The sequence below is a fragment of the Trachurus japonicus genome, chromosome 9 (genome assembly GCF_045865225.1).
Source record: "Trachurus japonicus isolate A0001 chromosome 9, Traja_1.0".
Taxonomy (NCBI): Eukaryota; Metazoa; Chordata; class Actinopteri; order Carangiformes; family Carangidae; genus Trachurus; species Trachurus japonicus.
Window position 1 is genome coordinate 26,038,988 of NC_140915.1, and position 18,696 is coordinate 26,057,683.

General features: G+C 42.6%; 1 protein-coding gene across 1 annotated transcript in view; it reads left to right on the forward strand.

Moving 5' to 3' along the window:
* The first annotated feature begins 1,139 nt into the window (after positions 1-1,139).
* sv2ca (synaptic vesicle glycoprotein 2Ca) overlaps positions 1,140-18,696 on the forward strand; it is a 30,089-nt gene continuing 12,532 nt past the window's right edge. Inside the window, exons 1-3 of the mRNA XM_085787015.1 lie at positions 1,140-1,350; positions 6,754-7,549; positions 17,419-17,599. Coding sequence (XP_085643141.1) covers positions 6,952-7,549; positions 17,419-17,599 — 779 coding nt within the window. The 5' untranslated portion in view covers positions 1,140-1,350; positions 6,754-6,951. The remainder of the gene's footprint in view (positions 1,351-6,753; positions 7,550-17,418; positions 17,600-18,696) is intronic.

The window sequence follows — 18,696 nt, forward strand, 5'->3', positions numbered from 1 at the left end:
AGATCCTGCTCTCATTTACGGTCCATTATCTTAATTTGATGCCTCTGTCATACTGATCTATAAGTGGACCTATAACAGGAAGTCAAATGGAGGCAGTTAATGCAGACCAGTGGAGGGATGCTTAAAGTCAGTACAAGAACAAGATTGTGATTTTTGTTCTAGTGATATGAAACACTGGATTATGTTGTATTCGTGCCAAATGTGTATTGACTCTGGCAGTGTGTCAAGTTTTAAGTCCTTGGAAGAACTTGACTCCTAAAGCATCACGATTGAATTCAAGGCTTGTGATTTATTATGTTATTTCTAATGGCCTTGTTATGTTGTGCTGTATATTGCACGTTTTTCTCCTTCTCGTTCAAAGTCCCAAACACCGTTTACTTCATCATTTATTATTCATGAGCGATCCAACTTGTTGACGGAGTCGGAATTCTGTACAGAAAACATGTAAATGTGCGTCTGGGAAGTGACGAGGGCGCACGACGCAAAGTGCGATCATCTGTGCAGCTTTCACCGAGACGCGCAGGTGTGGGTCAGCACCACGGACAGAGACGAGTCGTTGAGATGCGCTGTGCGGCTCCACAGTGGACTCTCTGCATAAACAAGGTGAGCTCACAGACAGTTTGTGAAGGTGGTGGAAAACTGATGAGTGAATCGCAACAAAAGAGAAGAATTCAAATGTAAAAACCAACCCTCCAAGTGACCTGCAAAAAAGTCCCAAACGTTCACAAACATAATTTTCTTTTCTTTTTAGGAATGCCCAAACGTTAAAGTTTTGCTCTCTTGCATAGGCTGATCAGAAAGCCCATTTATTATTATGGTTGTGGTTATTTATCATGGTTGAACTACTCTCCAGCTCTGATACAATAGTCATTGTTCACGTTGCCCAACAGTGGTAGTGGTCTGCGGTACAAGTGAACGGAGACTCACCGACTCCTCTTGTCTGTTTTGCATTCATGCGTTGCAGTGTTGCGCGTCATTCAGTCACCTAACTAGATTGTTCCATCAGACGGAATTACCCGCATCACTCGGTGAAATACAATTATTGATTACCCCCCCCCAACCACCACCACCACACACACCACTCCCCCCTCGTGTCCCCCCACCCCCTCCCTCCTACCACCATCACTCTCTTTCCCTCTCTCCTTTCCTGAAGTGCTGCAGCGAGAGGACCGCATCGGGGGAGAGGAGGAAAAAAAAAAAGCTTTGTCGTGCGCTGGCAAATTACCTCTGATCCTTTTCTACAACAACAAAGCCAACAAGATCTTGTGTTTTTTCTCTCTTTTATCTGTTTTCCAGTCTGGTGCAATGGGTAACCATCAGCTCAGTTCACTCTTGTCGCCATAAATGACGGTAAGTGATGACTTTTGTTTTTTGTATTTTCTTGAAAACATGCTGACTGAGTTACAAAAAAACAGTGTATTCTGTTTCACTCTATAATCATCTGTGCCGGGGTTTACAAGTGATGTGGCTGAAGTTTCTCGCATCTTTTCGCTGATGCCTCATTATTTATTCATAAGTTTGTACATCATTTGTTAAAAGTTTAGATTGATTCTTGCTATGCAGTGTTTTTCTCTGAGCAAAGAGAAATTATGACAATAACCTGAAAGAAGGATTCAAAAATAAGAAACCATATAATGTAGTAAGTTTAATATATTTTTCTCTGTGGGATTCATTCATTCATTCATAACACAATTACATGATGGTATGTGCAGCTTGGGGTAAAATGTCTAGGCTACTTCAAGCCACATGAATGAGGTCTGTTTGTGAATTTGCTTATCTGAAATGTGGCTGGTAAGCTATAGATGGGTTGTATGGGTTTTGGTCAGCAGCATGTGTTTTTTTTAGTGGAATACTTGTCCTTGGCATGAGTAGAGTTTTGGATTGTTGGCTGCGGACTGTGCATGCTGTAGTAGTGCAATCCAGCCACCTGCCCTGGGGCACTTAAAGCACTCTGCACTGCCGCCAAAAAGAGGAGAGGATGCAGGAGCAGGCAACTGACTCAACCGTGAACTGCACCTCAAGAGGCAGTGAGCGATTGACAGGCACACAGCCGGTGAACTGGAAATCTGTGGCAAAGTGCTTTGTTTGCAATGTGAAGGCTGCTGTAGTAGTCCTGCTGCGTGAGCGCTGAGGGCCTCCATCAGAGAATAAGTGTGAGATGAGGTGAAGTGATCGCAGGTTGCACAATTCATTCCTTTGGCCCCACTTATCATTGATTTCAAGTTGATGTAGATTTTTTTTCCTGCCATGGTAAACAAGAATCTCATTGTGATTCAGAACACCCCTCCTCTGCATTCAATAACAGCTCCTTCAAGCAGCCACACTGACCTGTAATTTTGTTAGTTAAAGTGATGCAGCATCACACAAGCTATTTTAAGTGGTTAACCTTTTTCTATGCCAGTGTTTCATATAGGTGAATGGAAGGAAGGACTCTGTAAGTGGAGAAAGGCTTACAAAAAATTGTGTCTCACATCATTTTAGGGGTAAGTCAAAATCAGTGGTTTGTATCGGCTTTAATATTACCCTTGACATTTGTGTGTCTGCCAGAGTGACAGAAAATTATAAACCTTGTGAAAGGAACTGACCTGTCAATTTGACTAACTTTGTTAATTTTAAGCATAAACAACCAGAATGAGCAATTAATTGTTAGAAAAAAACACACCCAACAACAACAACACCATCATCCCTTGCCAAATCAGTGCTATTATGTAACCGCAACACAAAAATTGTGTTTTGACAGGTGTATATATAGGCCTACTGTGTATTTATATATACCTGTCATCATCACAGCCTGCTGCATATCTTTTGTGTTTTAAACATATCTTATAGAAACACTGAATTGTGACAGCAGTGAGGTCTGGCAGGGCAGAAAGACAAGGCTGTAATGTTTACCAAGAAGATCAAACAGACATCAGCCTGATGCAAAGAGAAAAATGGAGCAACTCCTCTTCAGTGTGGGATGGGAATTTTTTAATTTTTTTTATTTTATCGATAACTCCAAAAACTTGTTTTCTTAGTTTCTGTGCAAATTTATGAGCAATTTATGAATGAAATGGAGCCATATTCTGTGCACACACATGGTCTTATCCTTTATTAGTTTCAGTTCCCACAGCTAAACATTGCACAGAGTAAATTAAGTCAGATATTAACAGTGCTACAGCTCCAATATCAACCTGCTCCAGTTTTATTATGTATGGACAGGTGTATTATGTGTGTATCTGCATAATGTAACATTACGTTGTGATTATATCACCTGTGGTGGAGCTTAGATTGTCGAGCAGAGATGATGTGAGGTTTAAGTTTCTGTGAGGTGACATGATTCCCCTTATTTATACATTGTTAAAACTATTGGTTTACTTCCTTTAAGTTCTATCATCCAGCCACCACTTCTTCTGTTATTAATAATACTTCTACCGTAAGCCCCCCCCCCCTCCCTCCCCACTCAGACAGTAATGGCATCAGTGTTTGATGAAATCTCCTAACGGAAGACGTCCTGGGCGGGTTGGGCCTCTGCCTTCCAGATGAGGTCATGGGCTCTCCGTATTGATGGGATTACATGCGGCTCTGCCCACTTAGAGATTGGACCTGCTCTTTCTGATGCTAATAGAACAAACCAGCCGCCGAGCCACTGTGCTTGTCTGTGCATGTCTTTGAAAGGGCAGGACGGTGACACGTCAAACCAAACCGAGACGGACAGCATTTGTGATTTTGTGATCCAGAGGACATAAACTCTCTCAATGCTGTGCATGGTATTTAAAAATAAGCACAGAAGGTAGGAAACTACCGCAAAGGTGCATTTATTGTAAGATTTAATAACAATTTGAGAGTCTTTAAAAAAAGAGTGGGTCACCTTAATTGTTTTGCATGATTAATTTTTTTTTTGGACAGTGTAAGAGCCAATGTCTGGACTACCGGACTGCACTTTGCCAAAAGTAATAAAAGGCACTATTGATTTTCCTTCAAATTCCCATGAAAAACATTAAGTATTTGTCTCCTCCAGCGGTTAAGCAGCCAGAAATTCTAGGAGCAGGATTGATTTTTTCTTGCCTATTCTAACAACCTGCGTGCCCGTACACCACCAGTCTATTTGGTGACTGCTGGACAACAGCAGTGCTGACATCAATCCTTTTGATGACTTTTGCTGCTTGCAGGAAACCCTTACTGCATCATTGTAGTTCTTTGGACTAATACTGTATATTAGGCCACTATTATCACCATTCACATACATGTGATATTGCATTTTTTTCTTTTTTTCTTTTTTCTGTCAAAATGCTGATTAGCCTACTTTAATGATCCATGATAAGCAATGAAAGAGTGTGAAAATGGACAGAGCTACTAATTCACACACTCCAGATATTTGCTTTAATTTTTTTTTTTACTTTTCCCTATTGCTTGCCCTGAGTTGGATATGTGGCTAAAACTCTTGTAACTCTAATGCCTTCATCTGTCTTCATGTTCATGCAAGAGGAGATTTGGGGCCAAGTGATAGCCGACCCAGTGTTTTTTCAGTATTTAAAAGAGGTTGAAGGAAAGCAGGGCCATTATCCATCATGGAGACAGAGGGTATTTGCCAGAGCAAGGCCTATTTTCAGCCGTCCTCACATGGTTCACAGCAACAGTACACACACTATGAACTCTGTTTATAACCAATTATAGAGTACAGCTATACTATGGGTTCAGTGTGGATGAAGCTTCTTCATATTCCAATGCTTTCCCTCATCACTATGTTGGTTTATTATCAAAAATTGGTCACTTGTACACAGGTGCAATAGAAAACAATCTATCAGTATGAATATTTACAACAAGGGATGTGCTGACTGACATTGAGGCCTTGGAGACCACGATAGGTTGGAAAAGGGACTACTGACGTGGTCTGTAAATGCAGGTTATTATTATTAATTTTTTTTTTAATCTTTTTTTGACAACTAGGCATTAGTGGAAGCAATAAATACTGAAATGGGAACTTGAAAATGAATAAAGAAATAGGGAAGATACAAAAAGAAAGTCTTGGTGGTTCGAATATGATTGCTCTTATTGCTTGGGTTGTCTGTGCTGTCGGGGTCTCGTCAGCTGTGGTCAGGTGGGGTCGTCGTCTGTGTGCTTGGGTGTCGTCTGAGCCTCATCACCACTGACAGCGAGCCTCAACACACACTCCATTTATTTTCTGACAGGCAGGCTCCACGAGGATGCTTCTCCTTTTTGCGGGTGTGTGTGCGAGTATGTGCATGCTTGTTGAAAGTTTAAAAAAAAAGAAGAAAAAAGACACACGATCCCAAAACAATACATGGCATCAGTTCAGTGACACCCCTCGAACTCTGATATGCCGCTGGCAGTTCGCTTGTCTACTGAGGAATTCAGAATATAAAAACATCTTGAATGTTTACTGTGTACCCCGACAGTGATTCAGGCGACAGTTGCTTTGAGACAAAAGAAACAAACAGATTGCTGAATAGCTGCTGTAGCTATGAATCACCCCTGAGAACATCTGAGGCGCCACCCGTGTCAGTGTAGGTATTACAACATTATCGGCCCATGTGTAAAGGAGCGTGCTCATAACCACAGAAGTCATCCAATGAGCCAAAGGGGATTAGTGGAGTCACCTTGAATCAGCAGTGTCATTTTACCCAGTAAAATGGCATTATGGGAGCTGGAGCTGGCCCTGTGATTTGTGTCCTCCTGACAAGGCTTCAGTGTTCATTAGCGGATGTGGCGAGCAGCTCCTAGACACATGGGAAGCACACACACTTGACAGCTATGACTGACCACACACATACACACACACCGAGACAGTGGGCAGCTCTGACCATCCTAGTGTAAATCCCATTTTATCTAGAAATGTTTCATAATTATCATTATTTTGTATTAATTTGATAATAGTTGTGAGTCTGTGCTAAGACACATTATGAAATAAAGAGGCTGGAGGGGAGGCAGTGTGATGATGAACTGTGGATCACAGTTTGAACACTTGCATGAAATCATGTTGCATCATTCAGTGTTGGGCTCGGGGATGAGGGGGGGGGGTCTCCCTCCCGTCAGCGTCGGTCTGCCAAGATGGGAAAGGGTTTCCCCATCCATGCTGCCATGTGCACACTCACGCACTGCATGTTTGAGTGTGTGTCCCTGTATTGTAGTGTGTCTGAGTTTGCGTTTGTCTGTGTGTCCACACGTGACCATTTCTTCTTTCCTCCTCTCTTTGCACGGATTAAATATGACAGTGCCGTTCTGGTTGGATCGTCACTCCCATTATAATAAACCAGCTCTTTATTGGGGGCAAATTGATTTCGAGCAGAGCCTTGTTTATTACCTTCTGTTCCTCAGAGCTGATCATGAGTCAGCAGATTCAGCATCTCCGTTTAAAATGCTCATCTCTTCAAAACTATGGCCGAGTCATGAAATATAAAACAAGGAGAGCGCCCCTAGAAATTGAATGTTCATTTTGAATAAAAACTGAAAGCTATACTGCCAAAGCCCTTTTCTTCACATCACTCCGGATGATTAAAAGGCCTGGGAGAATGGCAAGTGAATGATTAAAGAGGGTATGTGCTGTCGGTGTGATGTCACCTGTTAGTCTGGGATAGTTACGAATGTAGCAGGGGAGACATGAGTTACAGGCACTATCTGATGATCATCTCTCTCTCTCTCTTACTTTCTTTCTCTTTTTTCTCTAATCTCTCCCCTGTCCTTCCTCTTCCTCTTTCTCCCTCTTTTTTTTATCTGTCTGTCTGTCTCTTACCCTTCCCCAATCTCTTTCAGCCCGGCCGATGATTGCCACAGCCATTGTGGGTTATCTCCTGTGGTGACTTCAGACTCAAGTTTCCTTCCCTGCTGCATCTTGAGACCCACTGATCTCACCATTCGTTCCATCCTCCCATCACCTCGCCCCTCTTCCCTCTTCTCTGCTACTTCAAAGTATCCTTTCAAACCCCCTGAAGACCAACCAGTGGAGCCAGAATGGAGGACACTTACAATAACAGGACTTCTTTGGTTAAGGGGGCCAAGGACATGGTCAAGGAGGCCAAGCGGCATGCAACAAAGAAAGTCAACAAGGCGGTGGACCGTGCTACGGATGAGTACTCGTCCCAACGCAACTACAGCCGATTCCAGGATGAGGAGGATGGAGATGAGGATTTCTACCGGAACCCTCCGAGGCAGGATGGAGAGGGCTACCGTGACAACGAGGATTGCTCCAGCGATGCCACAGAGGGCCACGACGACGAGGACGAGATCTACGAGGGCGAGTACCAGGGGATCCCCTCGGCGGGAGATAGCAAGCATAAGGAGGGCCAGGTGGCGCTGGGGCAGCCGATGTCAGACGCCACAAGGGACCGAAAGGAGCTGGAGCAGGAGAGACAGGCCGACGAGGAGGAGCTGGCCCAGCAGTACGAGCTGATCATCCAGGAGTGTGGCCACGGGAGGTTCCAGTGGCAGCTGTTCCTGGTACTCGGGCTGGCGCTCATGTCAGATGGGGTGGAGGTGTTCGTGGTGGGCTTTGTGCTGCCCAGCGCAGAGACAGACATGTGCGTGCCCAACTCCAGCTCGGGATGGCTAGGTAAGAGACCCCTTGTGTGTGTTCAAGTGTGTGTGAGTGACGTTTCTACAATACCATGCAAGAACTTTTAATACTTCAGTTCATGTTTACCAGGAAGGTAATGCAGAAATGTAGCTTTGCCTGTGTTTGGTGCTGCTTCCATTCTAGCTCCACATGATCTGATCACATTATTTAATCAGTGGGATGGATAACTAAACAGGATGAGCTGGCAAACATCAGTATATGATTTTTAACAGTCGTATTAATGCACGTTTTTGGCTCAGCAGGGGAGTAACCTAATAAAATAACTTTATTTCTCTGGTGGTCTGGCCACCCTTTAATGTAGAGGTGTAATTGTCATGCATCATACTGTACATACTGACTATTACCTAGGAGACACACATATAGGTTATTATATCCTTAAGGAGGTAATTTTAGTGTACATATACTAATTTTGTCACTTTCCTAGAGTAAAAGGCCACACTACCTCCTGTGGGGTATTGCTTGACAGAAAAGACAAAAGAATAGTTCTGTGTCTTTGCGTTGTACGTGTCACTTTATCCTATAGTTGTGTTTCACATGGATGAGGGGTTTCGGTCCACTGGTCTCCGAATCAGGATTAAGAGTGTAGCTAGTATTCCCTGTGTGCTCTGCGTGTTGAGCAGGAGTCCCAGCAGGGCCCGTGGCTGCAGGTGTATAATCCATCACCACAGAGCTGTGTACAGGGGGCTGACTCACTGTGTCTGTGCCAGAGTGGCGAGGACATTAAATCAGGCACAGAGCCCGTAGATACTAACTGCCACAGAGAGACATGACAATACATCAACTGTACTGCATCATCTGATGCAAAATGGATACGGCAAGGCCTCTTTGAGCCTGAAAGTTTTGACAAAGTTTAAAGAATTTGGATTAGAGTTGGTGAACGTGTGAAATAATAAACACAACACAACCTGCCAGATGTAAAATCTCTCTACACCATAATTTTAATTCGAGTTACAATACAGTATGTAGTATACGTACGATTGTCTATTTAACTATGTTACATTTGAAAGAAATTCAAAAATCATTGCTTTATTGCATCTACAGTATGTGATACTAAATTCATCGGATGCTGAGATTGGAAGCGTAAATATCATTTGGACACGATGAAACAGTTAATAGTTGTGGGCAGTCACTATTGAATCCCCACAAGATGTTGTCTACCAAGCAACTTCGTTTTTCTGTCTACTTCCAAGTATCCATGTAAACCCGTCTCCTCTCTAACCAAGCAAAGTCCCGCAGGCATTCATGCGCTACGCTCTGCTTCTCCTTGTTCGTGACTCCCTCACCCAGCATCCCTCCCTCTCACCCTCCATTCTATGTGCCGCTCTTTTCTTCTCCCATCCTCCCCCATTCTCCTTTCCTTTCCTACTGATTGCCCCAAGGCTCCTCCCTGTTGAGGTGAACTTGATTGGTGTTTTTGTGTGTGCGTGTGTGTGTGTGTGTGTGTGTGTGTGTGTGTGTGCATGTCTGAGCATAGCCTACATGATTACTATGACCTTGCTGCTATCCATTCGGAGTTTTCTAGAGTAATTACACTTAACTACAGCCAACGAAATGAGGTGAGTGGATGTTTTACAGGTGCCATGGTAATATTTTACTGCCTTGAAGTGCAGAAATAAAACCACAGCCAGTTAAACCTGTGAATACCTTTGATTAGGGTGGTCTCGATTTTCACGTGATTTTCACGTTTTTATATAACCTTTATTTAACCGTGCAGGTTCACATTTTGCGATGACAGCCTTACAATAAGATGTCCTCTTCATAGTGGTCTGGTGGTGGCGATAAAGAATAGCCTTCAGGAGTCACAGACCACAGACCACCCACCTTGAGATGCAGAAACAGTTTGAGCAGCGTTACCTGCAGCTTGGTTTTATGTTCAATTTACTGCACTTGGCAGAATCCGTACGTGGAAAGTCGGTGAGAGGTCACGTCCATGTCACTGCAGCGCCCATGGCTCCCACTGGTTGGTTGTTGCCACAGGTTACAGTCAACTTTCTGCTGCAACCTGGCTATTTCTGAAAAATCATCTACTGCATCGATCGATCTTCCTTGTAGTTATTCCACAGATGTACTACTTAATACTCAGGCCAATATCTCCTAATGCACTGATGCTTTAGTGAGTGATTAAATCTAAATGTAAATAGAGTTGGGGGTTGGGGTTACAAGAAATACGTAGGCTTTTTATAAGGGATCCATGAGCAGATAAACTTAATTTCCTCAGATAAGAAAAGGGTTATTTCTTGGCCAATGTATAGGCTACATGTTTCCATTTGTCCATTTGTATGAGCAGGTGCATAACAAAGACTTGGACCTCGGAGACATCATCAAGTATTAAAGCAGATAACAGCGGCACGGCCGTTTCGGCTAATGCTGTGTTCAAGGCAGGCTTTTGAAACCGTAAGTTACAGCTTCAAGTCACAACTACGACTTGGTAGCGTTCCAGGTAACCCGTAGCTCGTGTTTTTACCGTCCTGTTGTCTGTGAAAGTTCCCTATAACGGCCACTCGTAACTTCCGACCCGTGAACTCGTACCAGATCGAACTGGTATGACTTAACAGGAAGGAAAAACACAAAGTACGAGTTTCCTTGAACGCACCATGAGTTAGCAGCCCCCGCCCTTGTCAGGCATCAATTGGTCCTCGTGCTACGTCACCACATTCACGCGCATCCCTTGGCTGCACACACAGCCCTTCATGCCGTTCTCTCCCCTCATTGGATAACACTTGTATCCCACAAGGAAAATTTTCTCCTCGGGTTACAGCAGAGCAGAGTGACGGAGAGACTCGTGTTTAGGCTGAAATACTTCATGTAAGTGATTGCTGACGGAAAATAGGACTATTTAGGACTTATATTAACAAAAACATTCCACTGATATCTGCTTTCAAAGTCCAATTTAAGCTGAAACAATATAGTTTCATAGTTTCCACAGATGGTATTTTGATTATTTGTAATAGTCAGACTCATTTTTTGTGAGAAAAAGGTGTGGGCTCTCACTAAAAAGTTGGTGGTCTTACTGCATATCACTGTTTAATGGGAAGCTCAGTAACACTTCCAAAATAAGGCACTTGGATTTACAGTATTGATTAGGTTACTATATTGCACTACGAATTCTTGCCAGACCAGTTTTCTGTGAGTGACCAGATGTTTAAGAGGAGGCATGTGTCTGCTGATACAGCCACTGTGGAACAGGATATTCTTGAGGTGAATATCCTGAAACCCCCTACAAAACAAATAGTTTCGAAACAAATATTTTTTCCCCCAGAAAAAGTACTCAAGAAATAATTCCTTACTTTCTTAAAGATATTTTCCTAACCCTTTAGAGTCTGAAAACATTTTAATTACGGTGTCTAACAATGAGCTTTGGATATTTGGTTAGTTTTACCTAAGCTGGACTCCCAGTTGCATTGTGCAGCTCCATTAACCATATTACAGGCAGAGACAGACACAAGCTGCATGGACTGAGTGGAATGGGATGGGATGGGATGGGTGACTAAAATGCTGATTAGATTACTGAATTCAATTTGGTCCCACAAGTATCTAGATCTTGCAGGAATCCTTAACGCTACATGAGAATGACGGACGGAGAGCTGGGGGTAGGTGTAGGAGGCGGTGGCTTGCTGTAAACACTTTACAAAAGAGTAGAAGAAGTGGGAAGGAAAGAAGCAGGAGGGAAGATGAATGCTGTGCAAACGCAATACGTGTGATGAACAGGGGAAAAAAAGAGGAGGAGGACCAACTTTGAAGCAGAAAGATTGCCAAGTTAGAGAGGAGTAATGGGGAGAGAGGTGTGGGTGGATGGGATCAGAGAGGTGGAAGATTGGTGGTATTCAGCACACCAACAATGTGAGGGAGAGGCTTAGCTATCATCTCAGACAATGGGAACACATCACCCTATCATTACTTATTTGTTCTCTTAGGCTGTCTTTTCCCTGCTGAAACTCCCCTCATTTCTCCCTCTGACTCTCTCAACTTGTCTCTCCTCGTTTTCATTTACAGCCACCTCTCCTTCCCCACCATCAATACGTCCCCTTCCCTTCTCGCTTCCGCTCTACTTTCTCCATCTTCCTCTTCTTTTTTCCATCCTCACTTCCCTGTCTTCTGATTGCTCGTACCTCTTTTCTTTCTTTGGTTTTGCTTTCTTTGTGTCCCAGCTTCACCCGCCGTCTCCTGTCAAAGCTCCATCTCCACGTTACTTCTCTCTTTTGTCTATTTTTTTGTTTCCTATCGTTCTTCCTTCTTTCTTTCTTTCTCCCTGTCTGTATGAGCCAGCTGGCAGGCTATGGTGATGTGGAGCTGCGTGGTCCAGGGGCAGTTGAGCGTGGCTAAACTGCAGTAAGATCGCAGCGTCACTGCAGAGATTACACTACTTGAGTAGTGCAGCTCCACATTGTGTGGGAAGAGGAAGATGGGGGAGTGTGTGACGGGGCTGAGTGTGTGTGTGTGTGTGCATTTGAGCACGCATATGGACCAAACCTGCTGCCACCAGCAATATCAGCCACAAGTAAACCATGTCTAACAGCTCACACTTATCAGAGCTTCATGGCATGGCTGTATTTCATGCGATTTATCCACACTCTTTAATGTAATGAAGGTTGGATCATTACTGGTGCTGAGTGAGTCATTTTAAACCCTGCACTCTCAGCCCTACAATAGGTTACTTTCATATAGATTTCATTGAAATCCTGCCCCCACTGAAATGACTTAAATATGACAAAAAGCTTCCATCTCTTTTTCTGTGGAGGTGGCAGAGGACGGAGGCATGAATCCGATCAAACTGACACGATGTAGTACAAATGTGATTACACGCTGCTCAGTGTAAAAGGAGCTGATGACAGTGGAGCAAAGAAGACTAAGGCAAATAAATGAGAGGGGAAAGCAGGGAGGACGAGGTGTGAAGAGGGGAGAAAGGGAAAATGAGAAGTGAGCCAAGAAATTGGAAAGCAATAGGAGAGGATGCAAGCTGAGAGACGGAGAGATGGAGTAAAGAAAGGGGCGAGGAGAGGTGAGGGAAAAAAGGAGAGAGGGGACGAGATAAGTTGCAATGAGACGAACGAGAAGATTTTTCAAACACAGACAGGTAGCACGGTATAGACGTAGAGTGCACCAGACATGTTCTTGTATGATAGTATCAATGAATAAAACACGAACCGTTTTTCTTTTTTCTTTGTGCGCGACGCTCAAACAGTTTGCACCGCTAAGAGCGAAGAGCATCAAAGCATGAAATCAGAGAAGAGGTCGTGATGCAGCTCAGCGCTCCCACGGCTCTCAGGGGGCTCCTCAGGATGTGACAGGACAGAAAACACTGCACCCGGGCCTTCCCTTTCCTCCCCTCTTCACTCTCTTTCTCTCACCCCATCCAGCAATTAACCCAACTCTCTTCCCTCATTACCTTTCTCTGTCTGTTGTCAACCCGAAACCCCCCCCTCATTGCCTTTGCTCTTTCTTCTGCTGCTCACATATTTCATCTGCTTGCATTTGTGCTTTCTCCTGCATAAATTTTCATTTTTTATCTTCCCCCCCTTCATCCTCAGTTCCTCAGTGGCCAGTTCAGCCTCACCAGAAAAGATTAAATGTATTTGAAATATTTCAATCTATGAATTTGATTTACTCTTGTGTGTGTGTACTGTATGTGTGTGTGTTATGTTACTCTCAATATCTTTGCCTAAAAGATCAACTCCTTGAAATTCTTCTTGTCTTTAGAGTAGTGCCTGTGATTTTGCTGAATATTTACCATTCCTGGAGATGTGTTTTGACATCTCAACAGTGTCATGGGGCAAAACCTTTTGCTTCTGCCTGAGAGGTCTCCTGACACACTGTCATTTTCTGATGGTGCTCAGAGTCTATATGGGTCATCAAGTCTAAGAGTTCACACTCTTACGGTGAGACACGTGCGTGCATCAGCCAGCATCTGCTACGTCACTCCTCTGAATGAAACCAAGCCTTTTACATTTTACTCTTCCTGAAGGTTGAGTTGCAAATTCCAGTCTTGAAATAAGTGTGAAGTGTATTGATTGCACCCCTCCTCTTAGTTTGCAGGCCTGAGAAAGGATAGCTCGACTGAATCAATGACAGGGCAGTAGTGGGTGAAAGAAAAGGGTTTCATTAATTAAAATACTCTCGCTGAGGCTCTTGCTGTCCAGCCTGGTCATTTCCAATGTGTTCAGAATTGACAGATTGACTGAAGCCACAGCATCAGTTTAATGAAATGTTGCAAAATTTCATGAGTGATATGTGTTTTACTGGTATGGTGAAGTGAACTGCAAAACAGAACCAGCTTTAGGGGATCATGCTAATTCCCATTATTTATATAATTGATCTATATTGCATTTTGAGAAGAATAAAAACATGATTACATAACCCCAACCCCAGTAAAAAATTTGAGGATTATATACAGTATCAACCTTTAAAACACTGCATAGTGTGAGCAGGATCCATGGGAAGACCTTTCAATTCAGTGATGAAAATCTAACATTGAAGACGAGAGCAGTTTTAGTCAAAACCATGGGATGTTATATTCCATCACCAGTGGATGTGGATGGTCTGTTACCTTTAAAAAGACAGAAAATCCTATTTTAAAAACGTTTAACTGAGACACCCCACCCACCCACATGTTACTGTCACTGTAGTTCTACCTACATGTGAGTAAGCTCTTTCATTTGAAAATACTCATCATTGGTTTTTAAAGAGCTTTGTATCTTGAGAAAAACATGTCAGTAATCTAACGAGCAGATGCATGTGAGGAGCCATTTGTTGCTTCGGAGTAAATTATTATGGTAAGTGCTTGGTTGGAGTCCAAATGCCATATAATATGCAACTGTTTCACACTGATGCTGCACTGAATGTGGAGCGTGACTCATAAACAAATTAGAAATGAGGCAAAGAAGACAAGGTGATGTTGGAATATGTGCAGTAATTCTCTAACATGACAGGTTAATGCTACGCAAACCACTCTTTGGTCTTCTGGTGGTGAGACAGACCTCATAATGTTAAGGGATGTCTGTGCTATTTTCGGATGCACACTACTTTCCTGTTTCCTGGTGCAGGCACTGCTGACATCATGCTCTCCGAGATGCCGTGCAGCAAGTTGGACAGAGCATCAATAAATTCATTACGTAATTGACTGTCCTGTGAGGGATGTTCTCATTAGTCAAAGTTTTATTGCTTTTTTTTTTTAAAGGGGATGAATATAGGAAGAATTGCAGGCTCTGTTTTTGCCAGTGTTTCTAAAAACCTAAAACCAAAATAGAAAAAAACGACAAGGAAAGAAAAGAAAAGAGAAAAAAAAGAAAAAACTGTTTAGTGTTTGTATGAAAAGTTGAGTGCAGAAACAAAACGAAAGGGCCTCTGGATGTTTGGATGAATGACATTAAAATGCGAGGCCAGTGGGGGTTTGCCCGTGCACCATGTTTCTAGCCTCTCCTTAATGAAGCAAATGTGAACTGTGCGTATATAGACTGAAGACTTCCTTTAATTTAGAATTGAATTTATGGTTCCTTCGGGCGAGTATCTAGATGGCTGCCAAATGTGACAGATAGCTTGGTTCTAACCTCTGAAGCGAGAGAGTCAAACAGATAACTGCTCACAGCAGAGGGGAAGAGACCTGACTGCAGACATTACAGGAAGGAAACGCATCTTGCTATTAAGATTATTGTAATGGGATGATCAGAGTGTCCCCACTGCTTAGTCACATCAGCCTAAAGCCTACATGACTGCCACGTTCACATCCACTTCTTTTTGTGTGGACTGCAAATATCCTCTCAGGTTCACGTGCATATATCTGGATACAGACAAAGACAAAACATCATTGTAATATCAGTAAGTAAACTATTCAGTATTTTAGCTTGGAGCAGAAATCTCAAAGAAGATTCAAAATATTGAGTTGCCAGTTGTACCACAGCAGGTTGTCTGTACATGCAGGCTGCTAACCACACAAAGCCAGATGTGGACCAAAGCAGTGACAATAGGCTCCTTCTCCTGAGCAGATTCATGATGATCAGAGGGAGAAATCAATGCTGTTTTGTTGGTGCATTGATTTCATTTGTGATGAGAGAGATCTGAGCAGCGCAGAGGGCCCTTTGGTGAAGTCGCCCTGTATAACTGTTCACATTTGTCTCCTCATTGATCAGGACCTGTTTTCAGTCAGTGTATTCAGTCAGTGTCAATGATGGAGTGAGTGTATCACTGGGCTTGAGGATTTTCTAGGTCTCATGGTTCATTTTTATCAGTCAATTTTTGGGATCCAGTCAGATTAGTAGGAATAATGTGGCTTTAGTTTAGAGAGATTAACTCCAATATATAACTTTGGGTATATAAGTGTGTGTGTGTCTGTGTAACTATAAAATATTTTCAGTGATAACAGCATTTGCATCTACTAGCAATTTAATCTATTTTTACTTTTTAGAACAGCACAAGCATCTATAAATGTAGCACATCCATATCGTAGCTTCCAATTCACTGATGAACGTTCAGCAATAATAGAGGCACAAGCTTGATGGCTCCATATTTTTAATTTGACACTTGGCCATTTTTCAGCAGAGGCACATTTGGAGGACACCATTTCTAAAAAAGCTTCTTGGCTGAGAGTGTGTTGGATGACTTTGACTACTTGGACTCAGACATTCACTTAAGCAAGTTATATTCTATAGTAAATGCTGATATAAGAGAAAAAAAAAAGCAACCCTTTGAAGATCAAGTGTCATATTTGGGTTAGCGTTAGGGATGTACAGTATATTCATCATATTTGCTTTTGAACAAAGCATAATTATTCTTTGGCTGAGATACATTGTTTGAGTGGTTGGCAGCAGGTAACTTTCACTCATTACATTAACATCCTAAAGCAGATCTAATCAATATTCTTACATTAACCCCGGACCATGCTGTATGTCTTGTTATCACATTGAATTTTGGCCAGACTTCACAGCTTCCCACATCTCATTGGAATCATGGTTAGCAAATAGCTGTCAAACACAACGGAGCTAACAGGCCATGCAGGTATTTCATTCAGAGGTTGGTGGAGACCAAAAGCAGAGATACAAGTTTGCCTTATCAACTATTTCAAGCACCTGGGGCGGTGCGTGGCGCAGTGGTTAAAGCGGCCGCCCCATGTAGAGGCTATAGTCCTCAACGCAGGCATCCCCGGTTCGAATCCCGTGTCGGGCAGACATTTCCTGCATGTCATTCCCCCTCCTGTCTATCTCACACTATCTCATGTGCTATCCAATAAAGGCAAAAAGACCAAAAAATATACTTTAAAAAAAGCACCTATAGTGACTCAGAAATACTATTGCAGGTTTAAAACACTAACAATCGATAAAGTCTATCCATCTGCTGGTTATGTCACATATCTGAGGCTACACCCTGGAACAGGCTGCCTAGTCTGTCACAGGATCGATGTATAGAGACAAACAAGCTCACACATTCACTTTTACATCTACATACAGTCAACAATCAACCTAATGTTGTGACTTTGGAGGACTGTGGGAGGAAGCAAGAGGACCCAGAGAAAACCCACACAGGCACAGGGAGAATGAGCAAACTCCACTTAGAGAGGGTCCAGTCCAAATCTAAAGCAAATCTAACCCAAAACCTTCTTGCTGAGACAATGCTAACCACTGCAATATTGTGCTGCCTGAATGATAGTAATAATGACAATGATGATGTTAATGGTAATGCTGTTCCTAAAGTTGATGTGTGTGTGGGGGTGTGATAAGTATTACAAATAACATTACATATAAGTACTAAGTAATAAATGCAGGAATGTAGAGATAGGATGTGATGCACTTTATATTAAGGCAAAAAAAAGAAAGAAAGAAAATAAAATCAGGCCCCTCTGTCTCTTTTCCTTCCAGGCAGTGTTGTTTACTTGGGGATGATGGTGGGGGCACTCTTCTGGGGAGGGATGTCTGACAAAGTGGGCCGCAGACAGTGCCTCCTCATTTGCATGTCCACGAATGGCTTCTTCGCCTTCCTGTCATCTTTTGTCCAGGGATACGGCTTATTCCTCCTTTGCCGTCTCGTCGCAGGCTTCGGGTGAGTCTGATACAGTGGGGGTCAGTCTGGGGCCACTGAGGACGGGGAGCTGTCGGTATAAATGATCTGTGAAAGCCCAATCAAATGGTCTACCTCAAAATCAAAAAGTCAAAAAGGATGGCAACTATATCTGAATGTTTATGTTCAAAATCTAAGTGTACACCACCAGGCCTATATCAGTGACGGTAAAGAATTCATCTCTATGGGGCAAAATCTATTTGAGGGGTGTTTTTCTGTAGGCATGTCTTTATCCCTCCTAATTAATACTCCCTTCTTTGGCTTCCACTAAATAATTGTCAGAGTAGATAAAAAAGAAGCTGAAAGCAATTTCCTTTAATGATAACTTGAAGCTTGTTTTTCTCTCTCACTGCTCCTCAAAAAGTTTCTAGATTCTGGCTTTTTCATCATAGAAGATTTACTACATCCATCTGTCAAGTTTCCTTTCCAGCTAAATGAATGTAATTGTCCCCTGCTTTTAGATTAGAGAGCAGTAAGAGCTATCCACATACGGTGTCATAGCCAGTGATATCTTCACTGCATAAGGGAAACATCTTGAAATCTTAAAGTCTCTTAAAAATAACTGGAGTGTGTGAAAACGAACAACTCTACCAGATGGTGTGTCATCCTCTTGTGACAAAGGAACATGGTGTACACTGTGATTTATTGTGTCCTCTTCTTTGGCAGTGTAACTGTTTCTTTAAGAGCTAATTTAGTAATTGCGGCTCCATCATTCTCCCCAGAGACCTTCAGAGTAATTGAAAAAGCTTTCCAAACTGCTAGTGCGACCTGTGCCACTGAAACACGAGGAACTGGCACTAAAATGTTTGTTTTTTGTAACGCATTTCCGAAAAAACTGCTTATCTGTGCTTTTTTTTTTTTTACTCACTTTGTCTCCTTTGTAGTCTCTGTAATGACCTTAGAATCATTCACATTTTTTAAAATGGAAAACAGTCCAAAAAACACATTGTAAAACAAAACAAAGGACAAAGCACAGTAAAAGTCAAATCATAAATGCAGCTGCTGTATGTGAGAATGTAAACCATAAAGATTAAGCAGGTTCAGTTTCTGCCCTGCTTTCGTCTCTCCATAACTCCCAC